Here is a 17,288-nt window from a genome sequence, read left to right on the forward strand (position 1 = left end):
TTAATTTTACCTCTTTTATCTATTGTTCTCTGCCATCGATTCACTCTATTTTCGTAGGGATTCCACGTGGCATCTTTTGAATGAATGAGGTGACTTGTAAATTTTCTTCTACAGGTTCAATGACGAACTTAACACTCTCAATATTTAAAATTATAACTGGGCATTAACAATTCTAGAAATTAACACAAATTATTTTCATTTTTAGGATAAATTGCACTTTAACTCCTTAACATTTTCATAATTACACTTATATCCTCTTTCACTGACGGGGTTAAAATATAGATGTTATTTTACCTTCTTATTTTATGTTATTTTTTATTAAAAAAAACAAATTTAAAATAATAATTAAAATACTCCCCCTCTAGACATTCATTTTTTTTATCTGTATATTTTTATTTATATAAAAAATTAATATTTTAAAAAGGGTAAAATGATCCTTATAAACGAAATTTGACTCTTAAATTGACGAAAGAGAGTAATTGAAACCATTAGATAATTATAGGAGAGGTAAGTACAATTATCAAAATATTATGGTGTCAAAATGTAATTAATTTATCCTAATTTTTAAGTAGGTAAATGGTCAATCGAGCCGTTTCCCCCCTAACTTGAGACCCAAGAACAATATGATATGTGGGTTAAAATCTGTAGACTCGTGAAAAAAGAACTCTTATGTCCACACAATCTTGATCGTGAAAATACAAAATTCAATGATTAAAATTTTTCTCAGAGATTCAAGATGTATCATTAAGACATTTTTTTTTCTCCCAATCATTAAATTCAACGATAGTGTTAGAGCAATAGAACCCAAACACCCAAAGAAGAAGTTATACACAAAAGAGATGGTAGAAGATTCAATTAATGCTTAGTATTTGAATGAATTCAAATGTATTATTTTTAAATTATTAGGTATTATATTGATATAGAGAATTGCTTCCTTCATTCTATAAGCACATTTTTATATAATTTCTTTGCCTTATGAAGATAACATGGTTTTGTTTTCTTTTTTAATTCTAAAAACAGTGTCTTAAGTCTTAACTATGTCCTCCTTTATTCTCTTGTTTTCTTTTTATTTTTTTCCTTTCTGGCTGTCCACTACTTTGGAAGAAAAGAGCTATGGAACATATGGGTATTTTGATAATTAAAAAAAAGTAGTAAAAGTCAGATGTGCAGAACATCAAATTCTCACTTCAGTCATTCACTAGAACCCAAAAGTCTTCAAGTTTAATAGCAGTTTCCCAAAAAGACCTGGAAAATATATTTTACTATTGGGCACTCGGATTGAGATTTATTTCATCTCTTTTTCTTTTTTGATTTTTAATTGGTAGAGACAGAATTCTACCAGAAAATTGTCTCTTTTTCTGCCAACAACTCTCAACCTTTTGTCACAATGCTTCCCATCAAAGCTTCTCTTTTTCACATACACACTTTTATAGACCAAAACCTTCTTAAAAATATCCATGTAGACTGTATTCTTCTCCTCCACAACCAAAAAAAAAAAAAAATATTCAAAATAAGGCTGATGGCTTCACCAACAAACTACCCAATTAAGCTTAGATTTACAGTAACAGTTCTCATATTTTCTCTCTCCTTTCTACCCTCAAAATCAGGTAAAAAAACCCATTTCATATCATCAGACTTTGACATCCTCTCATGAAAGAAGATAATCCAAAATGGGTCTTTATGTTTCTTGTGTTTTGAGATAGATAATGAGACTGACAAGGAAAGAAGTTCTTCTTCCAATAGTTTTCATTCACTTTTAATCTCACTCTTGTCTTTTGCCTTTTTTTTTTTTTTTGAAGGTTTGGCAGATGGGATAGGGTTTACAAAGTATGATGAGGGTTTAAAGGAAAGAAAACCGGTGTTGGGTTCAAGGCCTCCTCTCTGTATCAACAAGTGTTTGAGTTGCAAACCATGCAAGCCTACTCTTGTTAGTTCTCCTCACAGAAAGAAAAGTTTCAAGGCAACATCATCTAGAGATGAAGAAGACAATTATTATCTACTCTCATGGAAATGCAGATGTGGAGATAAGCTCTATCAACCTTAATGTTGTTTATAATCTACTATAATATTTATCTTTAATTTCTTGTTATTGTTAGAAATCTCTCTCTCTCTCTGCATTGTAAGTAAGACTCTTTTATTTTCTGGACACTTATTTTCCTTCTCACATTAGGGTTTTCTTAAGAAGAAGTGTGGCAGTTAGCAAGGCCCAACAGCTATGTCTAGACTCTAGACCATAGCGTCGTTGTTTCTCTCTCATCTTAACGTACGGTGGAGTGCCTCAAACCTCTTTTATGGCTAGAAATGGTCCTTAAAATTTTTCTAATTTTGGAATGAAACATTTTCAAGCTGGTTTTCCAATTGTGAGGGAGCCTGCTGTGCAGATGTGAGTGATGGACTCATTTTCGTCCGACCCTGCAATATAGTAACTTTTTTTAAAATCTTTATTGTGTAGTAAATGATGATCGCTTAGTCAAGCAAGCCGTACTCGTCCCTCGTGAATGGGCTCCGCGCAAGCTTGCGATATGCCCAAGAAATCAACGTTATAAAAGCCGGACGAACCGGTGACCGAACCGGGCCCGACCTTACTTTATGATATAATCTATAAAAAAAATTTTAAAGAATTATTTTTCAAAGAATGTAAATCAATCTAACCTTATTGAATCAAAATTTGTTATAGAATAAGATACATGATATACATATTATATTATTATCATATTCTCTAACAGGATTAGAGTGCAATTAAATATACATTTGGTCGTCAATTTTGAAACATTTCCAGAAATACATTAAATATGATTCTTGCCTCATTATCAAAGAGAAATGCAATATCGAGGAGAATCAAGTTACCGCACAATTTGTTTCTTTTCAAGAGAATTTAAAATTTTAAAAGTATAGTTTATCTTCCATTTCTAGTCAATATTTTATGAAGGATCAACTGACTTGGTCACTTGATCAAAGGGTGTCTGTTTTCCATGGCATATCCTACAAAACCTATTTCATTAAAGCTCAAATATAATTCCAATCACACATAATCAGGAGAGATTTTTTGCTCACAGTGCTTTTACAGTCCCAGCCTCTCCATAGCGTGTCACATCCAGCTTAACCAGGCTGGTTTTGTAAATTGGGGATGCCATTGAATACATGTGAACACAGTGAGCGAAGTCTCGAGCAAAAAAAATTTCTTATTCTATAATCAGCCACATAATGTATTTCTTGCTCTTCGATAACCGTTGCTTCAAGCTTCAAGTATAGTAGAATGTCTGCATGGCAGTAACAGTTACACGGCTTATTTAATCGCTAAATACAAAACAAGATTTACATGGCTGAAAGGGTGACCCTTATTGGTAATTGAACATTTAACACCTTGAGGAATCCACTGAGGCCACGTTGATCTGTTTACAGATTTGCTTCACACCCATAGCATTTGATCAGCAAGTCTTTGTTCTAAGCAGATTAGATTGAGATTTCGTGTCACCCTCAGCTGATTTCCAAATAATATGCTCGAGTTTACCACATAAGTTCTTGTAGAACTGCAGAATACAGACCACAATTGAGATACTATTTAACTGCAGTACATAAGAGATGAAAACTGAATTTAAAACCCATGGTTATATGTGGTCCAATTTAACAATCTAGGCCATTCAATTGGTGGTCACCTCGATGATGGTCTGCACCCCCTAATGATGCCTCAGAAGATCCTGACATATGTACCCCTGAATGATGCTCATAATATTGTTCAGGCATTCAAGTTTTAGTTCTTAACTGAGTGATTAAGAAAACACAGTCTACCCAAGCAATCACCAATTGAATGATTGTTTAAGATTGTGCTACCATGGGCCAAGCATACATTGAGACGCTTGACACCACACCAACGGTCTCCCTAGAATTTTTGTAGGCAGACAGAAATTAAGTTGAATTAACAAAGCAGAGGAAATGAAAGCTAACCTTGTGATATTCTAGAGTATCTCCAGATGCCTTTCGAACATCCACCATGAAGAGTGACGGTGCAACTTCATAAACCTGACAATGAGCCAACGAATTTCTATTAGATAAGGAATTACTTTGACCACAGACAAAAGTGTCATGGGGAGAGAGAGAGAGTAATGTAAGCATTAGATATCATAGTCACCTCCAGGACAACAGCAAACTGTCCAGTTTTATTCGTGGATGTTCCTTCAAGTCTCATCTGCAGTAGAATAATTGTGGAGAAATTAAAATACCGCTAATGTTAATTCAAAAGAATCACCAGAAAGCAAGCAAAGATAGATTAGTTATGAAGGCAGAAAACAAATGAACCTATTCATTATCAACAATGTGCCCATTATCAAACTATCCACGTTTCTCTCTTCTCTGTCTAATAGGCTATAACAGTCTAAGTTAAACAATACTAAACTCCTATATACATACAGATTGGCCTTATATATGACATGTATAAAACCTATATAATAGAATAACTTCTAATGTCTAAGTCAATCCACCAGTATTCAATACTTGTTATTCTAGTTTATAAGCTCTTTTTTTTGCTAAATATTCCAGTTTATAAGCTCATTTGATCTCACAAGTTTAATGCTGCTTAACTAGCTTGTTTATGAAAAAGAATATTTACTACATTACTACAATATGAATCTCATAGTTACGATGTCAGGTTAAAGTCAAAGAAAAACATGTCACTTTTTATAGCCATGAGATGGGGTACAACAAAGACTACAAAATGGAACATATGAGTATATAAACTGAAATAACATATTGGCACAACTAAATGCTTAGAAAAGTTTCATGCCCTCGAAAAAAACATATCCAAGTTTCTCATCCAAAAAAGATCATTGTAAAGTAAGATAATACATCAATCATACAGTACTAAATCCAAGGTGCACTATTGCAGCAGAGAAGGACCAGATAACCAGTATCGTTAGAAGGTTTACCTTGTAGTTACGGGAATGTACCTTGAGACCTATGGATTGTGAAACAGCTTCAATGGTTGATATAATGATTTTAGCTGGTTTGCGAGAGACAAAACGAGTTTGCCGTTTTACATAATCCTGCCAGAGACAACCAAGTCAAATTGTCCATGTTCATTTCCAACAGAAATAAGTTGGTGCATAGAGTCTCTGGTGTTAGAAGAAGAACATCAGAAAAGGAGAAGATCCCTCAGTACTCAGAAACTTCAAAGTCATAAGGTCAATTACCATGCACAGCACTTCACTTTTTAAGTGAAAATACCATGCCTGTGCAAAAGTAGCATTGCAACATCTATAAAGAGGCCCAATTATTGTTATGGGAAACATTAAAAGCAACCTGAGTAGTCAATAATCAAGACAAATATAACAAAGTCATGGACATATTCATCGAAGTCCAACTCTGATACAAAGTGTTGAAGTTATGGCTCAAAATTAATTAGGCTCGGTCCAAGTGTGTGAGTTTTTTGGTCAGTCCAAGGCAATTTGGGTTGGGTTTGTAACTTATGTAAGTGACCCACTAATGTGGTGCTTCTAAAAGAGAAAGAGAATTTATTTTCTTTTGGTGCAACTCTAAGTCTAAGTCTTTTCTAAAGAAGAGAGTAGAGAAAGAGAGAAAAGCCAAGAGAGGAGAGGTTGAGAGGTTTGGAGATAATGGGATCTAGAAGAAGGTGAAGCTAAGTGATAGAGGTGTTTCCTTGTATCGATTTACCCAGTTTTCTTCATAGTGAAATCGAGCTTTACACTCATACCTCCGTGAACGTAGCCTTTGGGTGAACCACGTAAAATCTCTTGTTGTGGGTATTGTATTCTTGCTCTTTCTTTGTGTGATTGTTTATCTTATTTGCATTTGCTACCATTATCTGGGTTATCCTTCGTTGCCATTATCAAACAAGGTCTTGGAAGGTGTGGGATATAAGGTGTTTGGTGAAATACTCAATAGATGTTTGATCAAATTACTAAGTGAGCTTCACAAAGGTATTCACCTACACAACACAAAGTTTCAGTTACACTGACTGCCACAAACCCAATATGCCAACATGTTTAGATGATCCCGACTCTGGATCTTATCCATGGTCTATTGATACCGTTGTTGTACAGAACTTAGCACAGTTGCAATGGTTGGTTTGGTCAAATTACTCTTGCATCATTGAATGGCTTGGACGGCAATGATGGGCACTGTTTTTTTCAATCGAGAAGGTAATTGATGCAAGCAGATGAAAAAAAGGGGTGGTTAGGGAAATCTGGTTTGGAATCGGGTTAAGGATTTGAGATAGAATAGGGTAAATTCAAAGGATTTGGGATACAACCACAATCTTACTGGCTATACATGAAAGGGTAATAGTACAAAATTTTACAATTAAGATATTTTCAATATGATAAAGGAAAGGGTTAAGGTTAAAGTTTGTAGGGTGAGGATTAAGGGTTAAGGGAATGGGGAAATAATTAAGGGTTGAGGAAAAGATGTTTCAAGAAATCAAAATTTAATAATTCAAGAATCACATTTCAAGATTCAAGAATTAAGAAATTTAAGAAATCAAGATTCAAGAAAAGTTTGGATGGGTTGATTTCTCACAAATAAACAAAAAAATACATTAAAAAAATTGGATTGAAGAAGAAGATGGAGGAAAAAAGAAAACTAAAGAAAAAAGATGGTAGATTTACCTTGGAATCACCCTAATGTTTTCTATGGTATCACCACGTGAATGCACCACCATCCAAACAATAAAAAAAACATAAATTTTATGTTTTTTTATTCCATTCATCACTCTTTTTTAATAAACCCTAATACAATCTATAAATAAAGAAAATCAGTCTAAGAATCCTATCCTAATAAACTAAAATACCAAATAAAAACCTAATTTCCGTAACTTTCTCTCTCCTAAATTTCCAATCCTTATAAACTTAAATAAAAGACAAACAAAAGTTACCAAACTACCCCTAAACATTATACTAAAACCATGGGCTAATAAAATATGAAAATAAGACAAATAAAAATAAATAAATAAAGGCCCAAAATAGAAAGTTAAATAAACTTAAAAATTGACTCTTCAAGCTTTGATGTCCCCATCACCATCAGTGTAATGGAATCATCGCACAAATTGTTGCCTGTTCTCATCAGGAAACCTGAACTAACAGCAAGATCAAGAACTTGCTCTAATACTAAATTAGTGTAAGGTTGCAAACCGATCTTGGGCAAGAACGCAAGGGAGTCAAAAGAACTAGAATCCAATCTCCTGTGGGATAACCAGTGGCTTGGATGACTTTGGAATATGTGCAAGGTTTAAAATCTTGTCTCGAGGCAATGTTTCGGTTAGGAGTGTTGACAACCATTTACCCCAACATACCGATCTGTTGGAGAGGGGGAGAACTATGAATATAAGAGGGTCACACAAGAGTAGAGGAAAATATGCTCTCAACACTCCCCCTCACCCATAAGGGTAGAAAGAATTGAACCCATGACCTATACAAACCTAGGGCTCTAATACCATGTGGACAACCATTTACTCCAATAGACAGATCTGTTGGAGGGGGAAAACTATGAATAGAGGGTCACGGGGTTTAACTGGGGTATGACACACTGGAGAGTGGAGGAAAATGTACACTCAACAAGGAGAAAATACAAGATTGTTTGACCGAAACATTCAATATTTCTCTGTCATTGTTTCATTCTGGTTTCAACCGAGACATTTTGAACAGTACAAAACTTTAAACCCTGGGTGTGGATGCTTCTTTGTAGAATGGATCTGTGTTGCATCACTTACCCAGTGTACTGGTGATATATATGTTTTTAGAATGTTTTTTTTTTCCTTTTTCTCCTTCTCACTTTGAATCACCCTAATTACAAAATACATCACCAAGTTTCCTAGCTTGTACATGTGATACAAAAAGGGACTGAGATTACAATGGTTTGACTCCTTATGGAGTTCAAATAACCATAATTTTCTAAAGGAGTCAAATATTGATATAAAAAGAATAGTTAGAAGCAATCACATAAAACATAGTGAAAAACACTCTTGTAACAAACTTAAATTTGATGTGGTTAGCTCAAATGTCCAATTACAGTTAAGAAATCTATAAAACCGACATTATTTTTGCACAGACAGAAACAAAGTAACTAGTTGTATGTTGTCCACATGCAATTAATTGGGTTTTACCAAAGAAACTATGCATTTTAAGATTGAAAGGAAGGGGAGGAGTTAGAAGCAAATCACATCTTGTAGCCAAAAAGGCTAAAAATATATATGAGATGTACCTGTCGCCTATCAAACAATGCTGATAGATTGAGCCCTTGAGATAGGGTAATCATCTCAAAAGCATTCATTATCAAAGGTCCTTTATCACTGTCTCTTACCTGCTCAGATACATATTGATCCTGCAAGATACCATAGCTACCATGTGAAAACAACAGAGATGAACTGAGGTACATAGTAAAGAGGCCAAAGAAGGAAGTATTCCTTTGATGAGCTCTAGCAAAGAAACCATGCCATTAGTTGGTGGAACAGGAATACTGAAATCTAACAACAGAAATTGTCTTAGGACAACTACAACAAGCTCATTGGAAAACACTTATGACCAACCTCAATGTCTTCAAAAACTGCACAGACATCATCCAAATTGACCTCTTCATCTTTGCCATGTCGAACAGCAACATAGTTTTTCATAAACCATGGATCATTTTTTATTCCCTCAATCTGGATACGCTGCATGAATGTATGAACGAATAATGAAAAATGAAAGAAACAAAATGGTAAGAGAAAATTTTGGCTATGAGACAAATTTGTGAAAATAGACGAGAAACTAAGAAATTTCATAATTTTATCTAGCAAATAACGATAACAAGATACATTCATTCATTCTCATGCACAAACTACACAAGCATTTGTCTATATTGTAACACCTCTGACGAAGAACGGCCATTGTTTACAATGATTTTCTAAAAATCTCAGAGATATTGACTTTTCAAGCAAAAGATAACCTTCCAATCTAAAAATTCCATTGTTGTCCCTTCTGACCAATCTGTTGAGCTGAAGATATGAAACTTTGTAATATCAGAAATCCTATTTAGTCACTAATACTCATTTATAACATGAATTCTTGCATTTTTTTCCATGAAGTCTGATAAAATGAGAAATGAAATCATTAGAACATTTGATGAGCTGAAATAATTAATATCTTAATCTCAATCCATATTGTACTTCTATCATCATTAATTTGCAACTGGGAAATTTGTTAGGTCATTTTCCTTTTGTCATCACTTTCGCTCATTTCAAGTGATGTTGGTCTCAGTTGGTTGTGATTATTTTAACCAATGATTATTGGTATGATTTTGGAGCATTGAGATATTCAGGTGATCAAGGTCTAATGCTTACTCCAAAATCCAAGGATCACCCGTCGAGAGTCACCTTGAAAGTCTTACCTAAACTATTCCGACTTAACATGATAAAGCCTATAAAACGACGAGCTATATTTGTATCAATTTTGTATACGAAAATCATGAAATTTATTCGGTGAAAAGGAGAAAGATTCTGAAAACTCACAGTTCTGGGATTGGGGTCAAGTATTCTCTGAATCAATGACTTTACACCAGGAGAAAACCACGATGGATGGGAAAATTCTGCTGCATTGATCTACACAGGAACCACAGAACAGTTAGGAAATCCAGAGATCATAATTGCATAACATATAAAATATATTAAAATTTCGAAACCCCTTGTTAAGGCCAAATGCTACTTATGGGCTTTTCAGGTGACCTGATGATAAGCATGTGTCCATTGCAGGTGCCTAAAATCAGTCAAGCAAGGACCAGACTCATCATCACTTAGGTTGCTTTCTTGGAAGCAACTACAACACTTCAACCAAAAGGTCAAAAGGTCAAGTGATGGTTCCATCATTCATCAGCAGAAAATAACATAATCCATATGTAGATAACAAACAAACGAAAATGTAGATGGGTGAGTTTAGTTTTAATTTGCTAACATTTAATATCTCATGTTAACCTGTAAAAGTTACATAGAATGGGCCTAAAAATTGCTGTCTACACTTTAAGATATCTCCAAGGAGTTAATATACTCAAGCATAAAAATTATATCATGTTAAACAGGACATTAACGTTTCGAAAATTCTCACTGTATAGTGAATAGGGGAAAAGATTGAAGCATTTAATATAACCATGCATAATTACAAGCCAACAAAATAATCATTGCTAGTATGTGTGTTTGACAAAGCTTGTCAAGTATTAGACATGATAAAGTTCATTAATCCTGGTTCTATCCAAATTCTAAGAAAATATAAAGGTAACAAACCTTCTTGTATAAGGTTGGAAGGTCTGTCTCATCAAATGGGAGGTATCCGGCCATTAGAACATAAAGGATGACCCCACAAGACCATATATCAGCAGCAGAACCATCGTAACCCTGGTGGCTAAGTACCTAATTGGCCAATGGCTTAGTTTAAGAGATGAGAGAGTAGAAAATTGACATATATAGGAAGTATCATATTTAATTTAGAAAATAATGGCATTTGCATCATGGTAGAATGGTGATTATTAAACACATGTATACAACAGTCATAACAATATTACAGAACTTCCAAGAAGGAATTAACTCAAAAAAAGAATGGCATTCACATCATGTAATCATTTATAAACAACATTTTTTATGGTAAAAAAAGAGGAAGAAACTAAATGGCAAAAGACCTAATCAAAATGTTTCCCATGGAGCTGAAAAATAGTCCATTAGATAATCACCAAGTGACAAGACTCACATTATTTGAATAATACCGGCATGATAGGATTAGTGCAAAACCTAATACATCAACTGCCTAAAAGAGCAACGTGTATCAACATTGGTGATTAGGTTTTTGTACAAGTATAACATATTGTAAGCACAAGACCTGAAACTTTGTGTCACGAACATGTGGATACAGAAAAAAAAAATCTTCCAAATTTGATGCTAGGCTTTTCCGCTATAAAAAATAGATATAAACAGTTATAAAAGGAAAATTAATGCTGGTATCATTACTACATACTGCATTGTTAGTAAAAGAAACTAAATTGCACGAGAAAAAGAACTAAAAGGTAACAACAATAAAACAAATTAAAGTGGCCGGTATTTATAACCCTAGTAAGAAACAGTGAACAATATCAAATGTTTGCATCTTCTTGAAGGTGCTTAAAAAGCTAGGTACCTCAGGTGCAACATAATTTGGGGTTCCACATGTTGTATGAAGAAGGCCAACTCCCTGCATATGAACATGATTGAAAACAACATTAAAGAATGCTCAAGTAAATGGTATAACCATATGGTGTAGCATAATGTGACAGAAAAGGTAACCATGCTTACTTGCTGTGGCAATGCACTGAGTCCAAAATCAGAAATTTTCAAATTTCCTTGGAAATCAAGTAGAAGATTTTCAGGCTACAAAAAGATAAAAAGAAGCAGATGTAGAACAAATAATCAGGCCTAGGAAAGAAAGATGTTATGATCTCATAGAGGAAGAAAAATTAAGAGAGCTTCTATTGACACACCAATTTTAACTAAGAGCACCCCAATATGTGTGCTAATTCTTTGATGGTATCATATGAATTGGTGTGCTATTAGTAAAAATTGGTGTGGCAAAAGAATCTCTCAAAATTAAAGTATAATCAGATGGCATACCTTTAAATCTCTGTGGTACACACCCTTGCTGTGGCAATAATCAATAGCATCTATAAGCTGTTGAAAGTATCTCCTAGAATCATTCTCACTAAGCCTACCTTGGTGAACCTGCACAACATGAACAGTGAACAAACTCAAAGATAAAAAGCTCCCAGTGCTCAGATATGGGATATTTCAGAAGTCTTACTATCTTGTCAAATAGTTCTCCTCCAGTTACGAATTCTAAAATAATATATATCTTTGTCCGGCTGGCCAAAACCTATGGAAAACAAAGGAAAAGAAAAAAAAGAATAAGTCATGTCAGTAGTAAAAACAACAAAGAAAGTTTTAGCAAGAGAAAATCTAACAGTTAGTAAATCAACGGAGTAATATAAGAGAAAGATCCATACAGACAACAAAACGTTAAAGTGAAGCATATATCAACCATACCTCATGCAACCTCACTATGTTAGGATGCCTAACAATCTTCATTATAGATATTTCTCTCTTAATCTGGAAATCAATTCATGAAAATCAGATCAACAAATTACATAGAGAAGGAAGAAGCAAACATCCTTGACAAAAACAGATAGGCTAACCATATCAACCAATACCAGTGTGAAGTACACCAGAAAACCAAGATAGTTATGAAAACTTTTCCATTTCACTGGCAAAACCATGGTTTGATAATGAGAGAAGGTACTGACTTCAAAATGTCCCCTAAATTTTGATCCAAAAAATGTGGAACCAAATTGAGGAAGTTTAATTCGAAACAGAGAGTTTTGCAAAAATTCTTCAATAAGAAAATTTTGGAGAATTAGAGCCACAACATTGGAGCATAGATATTATATGAAATGATAGAAAAACCATGTTGATAACAATCATAACTCTTTATATCATGAGAACAACCATTTTAACTAACATTTGAACAAGATGAATAGCACTCTACAGACATTGACTTAAATATTCAAAAGGAAATATTTATAATTAATTGCTGAGGATAATGCCATTTAAGTAAATGAAATTCAATAAGATCATAATTATCCACAGCCCAATTGACCTATGACCCTGAATAATTTTTTTTTTACTCATAACTTCCACAGATACTGAATAACGCTTGTAAATACATTGTAGATATTTAGACATTTGTAATTCCAAATGTAGCTTAAATGAATGAAAGAAATATGAAATATAGCGAGCCCAAATTTGGGGAAATGGGGGTAATGTATACATTACAGTGTCTAGTTGAATCAACCTAATTGGAAAATCCAAAATGATCTTGTGACCAAAACAAACCAACCTATTGACGATCCCTTTTTATCATGGAGTGTATAGGATTTCATCTGAGTCATGGCCAAGAGACCAGATTGTCTAATTCTAAGTTTCATGTTAAATTTCAAAGATAAGATATCTGAAATGTGAAGAGAGGTGTACTTCTGCTTAGTTCCCTTAATTTAAATTTACTTTATTGTAAGTTACCTGTTCAAGGATTGCTTGAAAAACTCAATATGTGGCATAAACATATGTAAGAACAGAAGTTGCTGATCAATCACCAAAATTTAAGACTTGGTATGAATTTACTCCAATTTTAAAGAATTATCGCTTACCAACTAAAAAGGGGAAAGATTTCCTCTGAAACCAACTACATGAAAAAGGTAACAAAATTACGAACAAAAACACACAGATTTGAATTGTGAAATATAGAGAGCAAAGAGAACACCTGATTCACCATCCTGTGCTTGAGAATTGTACTTTTGGCCATAACTTTCATTGCGACACTCTCTCCAGTCTCTGTATTCAGAGCGAATTTAACCTTCGCAAAAGTCCCCTCTCCAATTGTTCTACCAACATCATACTTCCCCACCTTCCTCATCACCATCTTTACAGTCTCTTTAAGCTCATTTCCTACAATATTTCCAGAGTTTCCATCAAAATTGGAATAAAAGCTTCCAAGGATCGAAAAACACACAGAAATTTTAAAAATTATTTCAACTAAAAACAATTTAAGATGAAAAAAGATTCAAAAAAGAAATTAACGAACCCTAACTCGATGACAGGTTAATATTTTATGATCTTCAAGGAAGAAGAAACGATTACAGGAAGCTAATGCGATTTCTGAAAATGATCCTCGTAGATTTCTTACTTAGCAGAAGATCTGGAAATTTTCGTTTTACAGATCAAAATTTCTCCGGAAATTTTCTAAACTTCCGGAGAAATCAGATCAATCGATGCGATATAAATGTAGAAATCGAAGTTAGTTTTGCATCTCGCGCGCCTTTAAAACAGAGGAAGAACAACGCAGAGAGTTGAATTGTCTATTTTACCCGCCGAATTGTTTAGAGAATTTTAGTAATACCCCTGAAAATTAGAGATATTAGACTTAACCCCTATAAAATGTAAAATTAGATTTAGTAATGCACCAACGTCTTTTTTTTTTTTGGTTGATGGTTAATGGTTGAATTGTTCAGGGAATTTTAGTAATACCCCCATGAAATTGGTAATAATAGATTTACCCCTGCAAAATGCAATATTAGATTATACCCTTGATTTAAAGTCAACGTCCCTATATTTTCATGAGTTTTCTAGTGTTATTCAAACTATTCTCCAAAAACTTAAATTACTAACTTAAAATTTGATTAGAACCAAAATTTTATCATTAATTCATCAATAAAAGGGGACATTCAAAATAAAATCAAAAAGGGTTTGGCTCAATGGTAATTTTGGATCGATAAGTAATTAATGTCCGTAGGTCATGAATTCAATACCTCAAAGGGATGCAACCTCACTTACCTGGTGCCTCAGGACAAGACCATGATTTATGGATTGGACAGAATTAGGATACAGGTCCAGTCTATTATTTATAGGGATACACAATTATTTAAAAAAAAAAAAAAAAATTTAAAAGAGGGGACATTGAAAGGATTAAGAAGTCAAAATTGATACAAATCGATCATTTTGACGGATTGTTTTTACGTAAATAAAAAATTAAAAAAATACTACGATCACGAATGAATAATAAAATAGTGATAAATATGAGGATATTTATTTTCATAATTTCATAAAGTTTTTTTTGAATTGGACTCAATGACAAGTCACCAAAAAATGTGTCACTTCAATCAAATTTTCACGCAAGACCTATGAGTGGATAATCCAAAGATTGAAAAATGAATGATTGTCACTGTGAAATTATTAGTCTAAGAATTGAGTTGAACCATAATAAAAGTTTTATTTCTTTGAGTGATGATGCTGTATTCTTCTTCTTCTTCTTCTTCTTTTTTCCTTATTTGAGATATTATATGTAAATCATATAATATAAGATACGTTTTTTTAAACTCTCTGATCTCGAACGAGATAAATCACTTTAACTCGATATTGTAAATATCTAAAAAATATAAGATACGTTTGTAAGATAAAAATATTTATGATTCTCATGTTTTTTTAAAAGAAGAAGATATTGATCATCAATTTTAAAAATCATTGTTTTATAAAGAAAATAAGCTTATTGAGAGTTCACATCATATGTGACAGACATTGCTTTAAAGGCCAAAGAGGTATAAGCTCATCCTAATTCCGTATAAGATAAGATTATCCCCAATTTCCCCACGTTTTGCTGGATAAAGACATTTTTCATTTTCTTCATCAAGAAAAGCAATAAAAGAAAGAAACATGATAATCTGACTTCCCCACGAGGCACATTCAATCGACTCTTCTGACGTGACTATGGATTTGTACGTTTCGGGATACAAAACTGTACTTCCCCATAAAAATGTGTATCTCAAGACATACAAACCCACGATTCCTGAGAGAGTCGATTGAGTGTGCCATGTGGGATAGTTAGATTATCATGATTCTAAAAGAAATTAAGAAATGCCCAGAGTGAGTCGAGACAACAATTATTTATTTCAAATGAAATTAATAATGGTTGGGGTGGTCCCTTGACTCATGGAAAAATACAAATTCTAATTAAAACACAAAATTAAATCAGAATTATCAGGGTAAGTAACATATCTAGTCATGCTTTCAAGTATTTTTTTACATAGTCAACGTATCCATGAGATTAAACATGAATGTTTATTTTAAATGAATTAAATAAGGTTGGAGAACTATTGATTCTTGAAAAAACACAAAATCCAAATCATGAAATCAGTGATCAGGATTTATATCAAAGATATAGGATATTTGTTTTGTTTCAATGGGTTGGACTTCAAATTTTCATCATCATCATTGAGATCATTAAAACTTTATCTTAACTATTATAATTTACACTTGGCTGATGTGGACCTGTGTACAGAGTCATAGATGTTTTTCATCGGGATAAGAGTGAAAAGCATCAATGGTTTTATGGGCACCTCCTCATCAACAATGTGTGAAGTGATGTACATTTCAATGTTACTCCAACACGACTCAATTGCATTTTCACTGCAAATGACATAAACAAATGTGGGTATGGCGCATTTATCCTATAAATTGATTTTTCACTTAAAAGGCCGAAAGAAAAGTCTATCAATCTAAAGTCAATATCAATCAATCACGGTTCGATCTTGTCGACAAGTCATGGATCTCCATGATGGAGACCTTTTAAATGAGTCCCACACTCTAACCGGTTGCTACATATTGGTAATCATCTTTGGATGGAAGGGGCAAGGTGCCTAATACCTTCCTTGTCCCTCAACCAAACTCCCGTACTTATAAGCTCTAGGTAGGACTTTTATCTATTCATTTGGATATGAGAGTCATTATGAGCCAAGAAAAACAAAATTTTAAATTTATTTTATGGTGTTTATTAACACCTTAATTGAATGGTGGCGGCTCCAAAACCCCCTAAGTAGATGAGCTTAAACCTCCTAAAGGTTTCAAAGCCCACGTATTTACAACCACGATATGGATTCTTGGAGTTTTGTCAACGTGTGTTCATAAAGTGCAATAACTACACTTTGGGAATAAGCATTCGAGGGCATTTTCATAAAAATAAAAAAATTAAGGGTATTTTTGATACAAAACACAATTTCTCAAATGTATTTATTGCACTTTTAATGTGTGCCCTTAATCCCTTAAGGGTACACATTAACAAGTCTCGGGTTCTTGATTTTCTTATCAAAATCAATTATCTTCAAATTCAATATAAATAATTTTATCTCGTTTTTAATCATAAGATTGAAAATAATCACAATGGTTGGATGTAGTGGTCAAATCCTCTCTTCAAAATGGGAAGAGGTCTTGAGTTCAAGTTACTATTTGATCACATTTATTTAGTTTTAAATTTTTTTTTGAAAATAAGGGCATTTAAACCATTTTACTAGTCATCTAGATTTAAAAAATTTATTTCTTTGAGTGATCATGTCCTTTTTTTTCTTGTTTGAGATATTATATGTAATTACTTTCGATCAAGGATTATTGTCAACCATGGTTTTAAAACTCATAGTTTGCTCTGATCTCGAACGAGATAAATCACTTTAACTTGGTACTACGTTTGTTAGATAAAAATATTTATGATTCTCATTTTTTTTAAAAGAAGAAGAAGAAGATATTGATCACCAAGTTTAAAAATCATCGTTTTATAAAGAAAATAAGCTTATCAAGAGTTCACATCATATGTGATAGACATTGCTTTAAAGGGGCGGTGAGGTATGAGCTTATCCTAATTCCATATAAGATTATCCCCAATTTCCCCACGTTTTGTTAGATAAAGACATTT

At 33.3% G+C, this 17,288-nt stretch overlaps 2 protein-coding genes across 5 annotated transcripts; one reads left to right on the forward strand and one right to left on the reverse strand.

Moving 5' to 3' along the window:
* The first annotated feature begins 1,447 nt into the window (after positions 1 to 1,447).
* On the forward strand, positions 1,448 to 2,044 carry LOC147392576 (EPIDERMAL PATTERNING FACTOR-like protein 2). The gene is made up of 2 exons (XM_086456400.1): positions 1,448 to 1,622; positions 1,704 to 2,044. The coding sequence occupies exons 1-2, from the start codon at positions 1,520 to 1,522 to the stop codon at positions 2,042 to 2,044; spliced, it is 444 nt and encodes a 147-aa protein (XP_086312526.1). The 5' UTR covers positions 1,448 to 1,519.
* Positions 2,045 to 3,164: 1,120 nt separating this feature from the next.
* LOC147392577 (CBL-interacting serine/threonine-protein kinase 24-like) lies at positions 3,165 to 13,861 on the reverse strand. Of its 4 annotated transcripts, XR_015181961.1 has the most exons (16): positions 13,635 to 13,860; positions 13,314 to 13,498; positions 12,044 to 12,106; positions 11,802 to 11,873; positions 11,615 to 11,722; positions 11,300 to 11,374; positions 11,141 to 11,198; positions 10,262 to 10,383; positions 9,497 to 9,586; positions 8,537 to 8,659; positions 8,212 to 8,331; positions 4,923 to 5,039; positions 4,130 to 4,186; positions 3,946 to 4,020; positions 3,364 to 3,530; positions 3,165 to 3,260 (listed from the first exon to the last, which is right to left on the reverse strand). XR_015181961.1 is itself a non-coding variant. In XM_086455198.1 (15 exons), exons 2-15 carry the CDS (start codon positions 13,470 to 13,472, stop codon positions 3,429 to 3,431), a joined length of 1,341 nt encoding a protein of 446 aa, XP_086311324.1. In that variant the 5' UTR covers positions 13,473 to 13,498; positions 13,641 to 13,861; the 3' UTR covers positions 3,165 to 3,428. The 4 variants fall into 4 exon arrangements, 3 of the variants coding, with proteins under 3 accessions (XP_086311324.1, XP_086311323.1, XP_086311325.1); XM_086455198.1 differs by having other exon boundaries at positions 3,165 to 3,530; positions 13,641 to 13,861; XM_086455197.1 differs by having other exon boundaries at positions 3,165 to 3,530.
* Between the last annotated feature and the right edge of the window lie 3,427 nt (positions 13,862 to 17,288).

The sequence above is a fragment of the Akebia trifoliata genome, chromosome 10 (assembly GCF_017979445.1).
Source record: "Akebia trifoliata isolate Shusen 1 chromosome 10, ASM1797944v1, whole genome shotgun sequence".
Classification (NCBI taxonomy): Eukaryota; Viridiplantae; Streptophyta; class Magnoliopsida; order Ranunculales; family Lardizabalaceae; genus Akebia; species Akebia trifoliata.

Excerpts from the sequence above, each read along its gene's own strand:
- LOC147392576 (XM_086456400.1), top strand. The coding sequence starts at position 1,520 with ATGGCTTCACCAACAAACTACCCAATTAAGCTTAGATTTACAGTAACA. Across the intron at positions 1,623-1,703 it reads ATCAGGTAAAAAAACCCATT|ATAATGAGACTGACAAGGAA; the intron begins TCATATCATCAG and ends GTTTTGAGATAG.
- LOC147392577 (XM_086455198.1), bottom strand. The coding sequence starts at position 13,472 with ATGGTGATGAGGAAGGTGGGGAAGTATGATGTTGGTAGAACAATTGGA. Across the intron at positions 11,375-11,614 it reads TGTACCACAGAGATTTAAAG|CCTGAAAATCTTCTACTTGA; the intron begins GTATGCCATCTG and ends ATCTTTTTGTAG. Across the intron at positions 10,384-11,140 it reads TTATGTTGCACCTGAGGTAC|TTAGCCACCAGGGTTACGAT; the intron begins CTAGCTTTTTAA and ends CCAATTAGGTAC.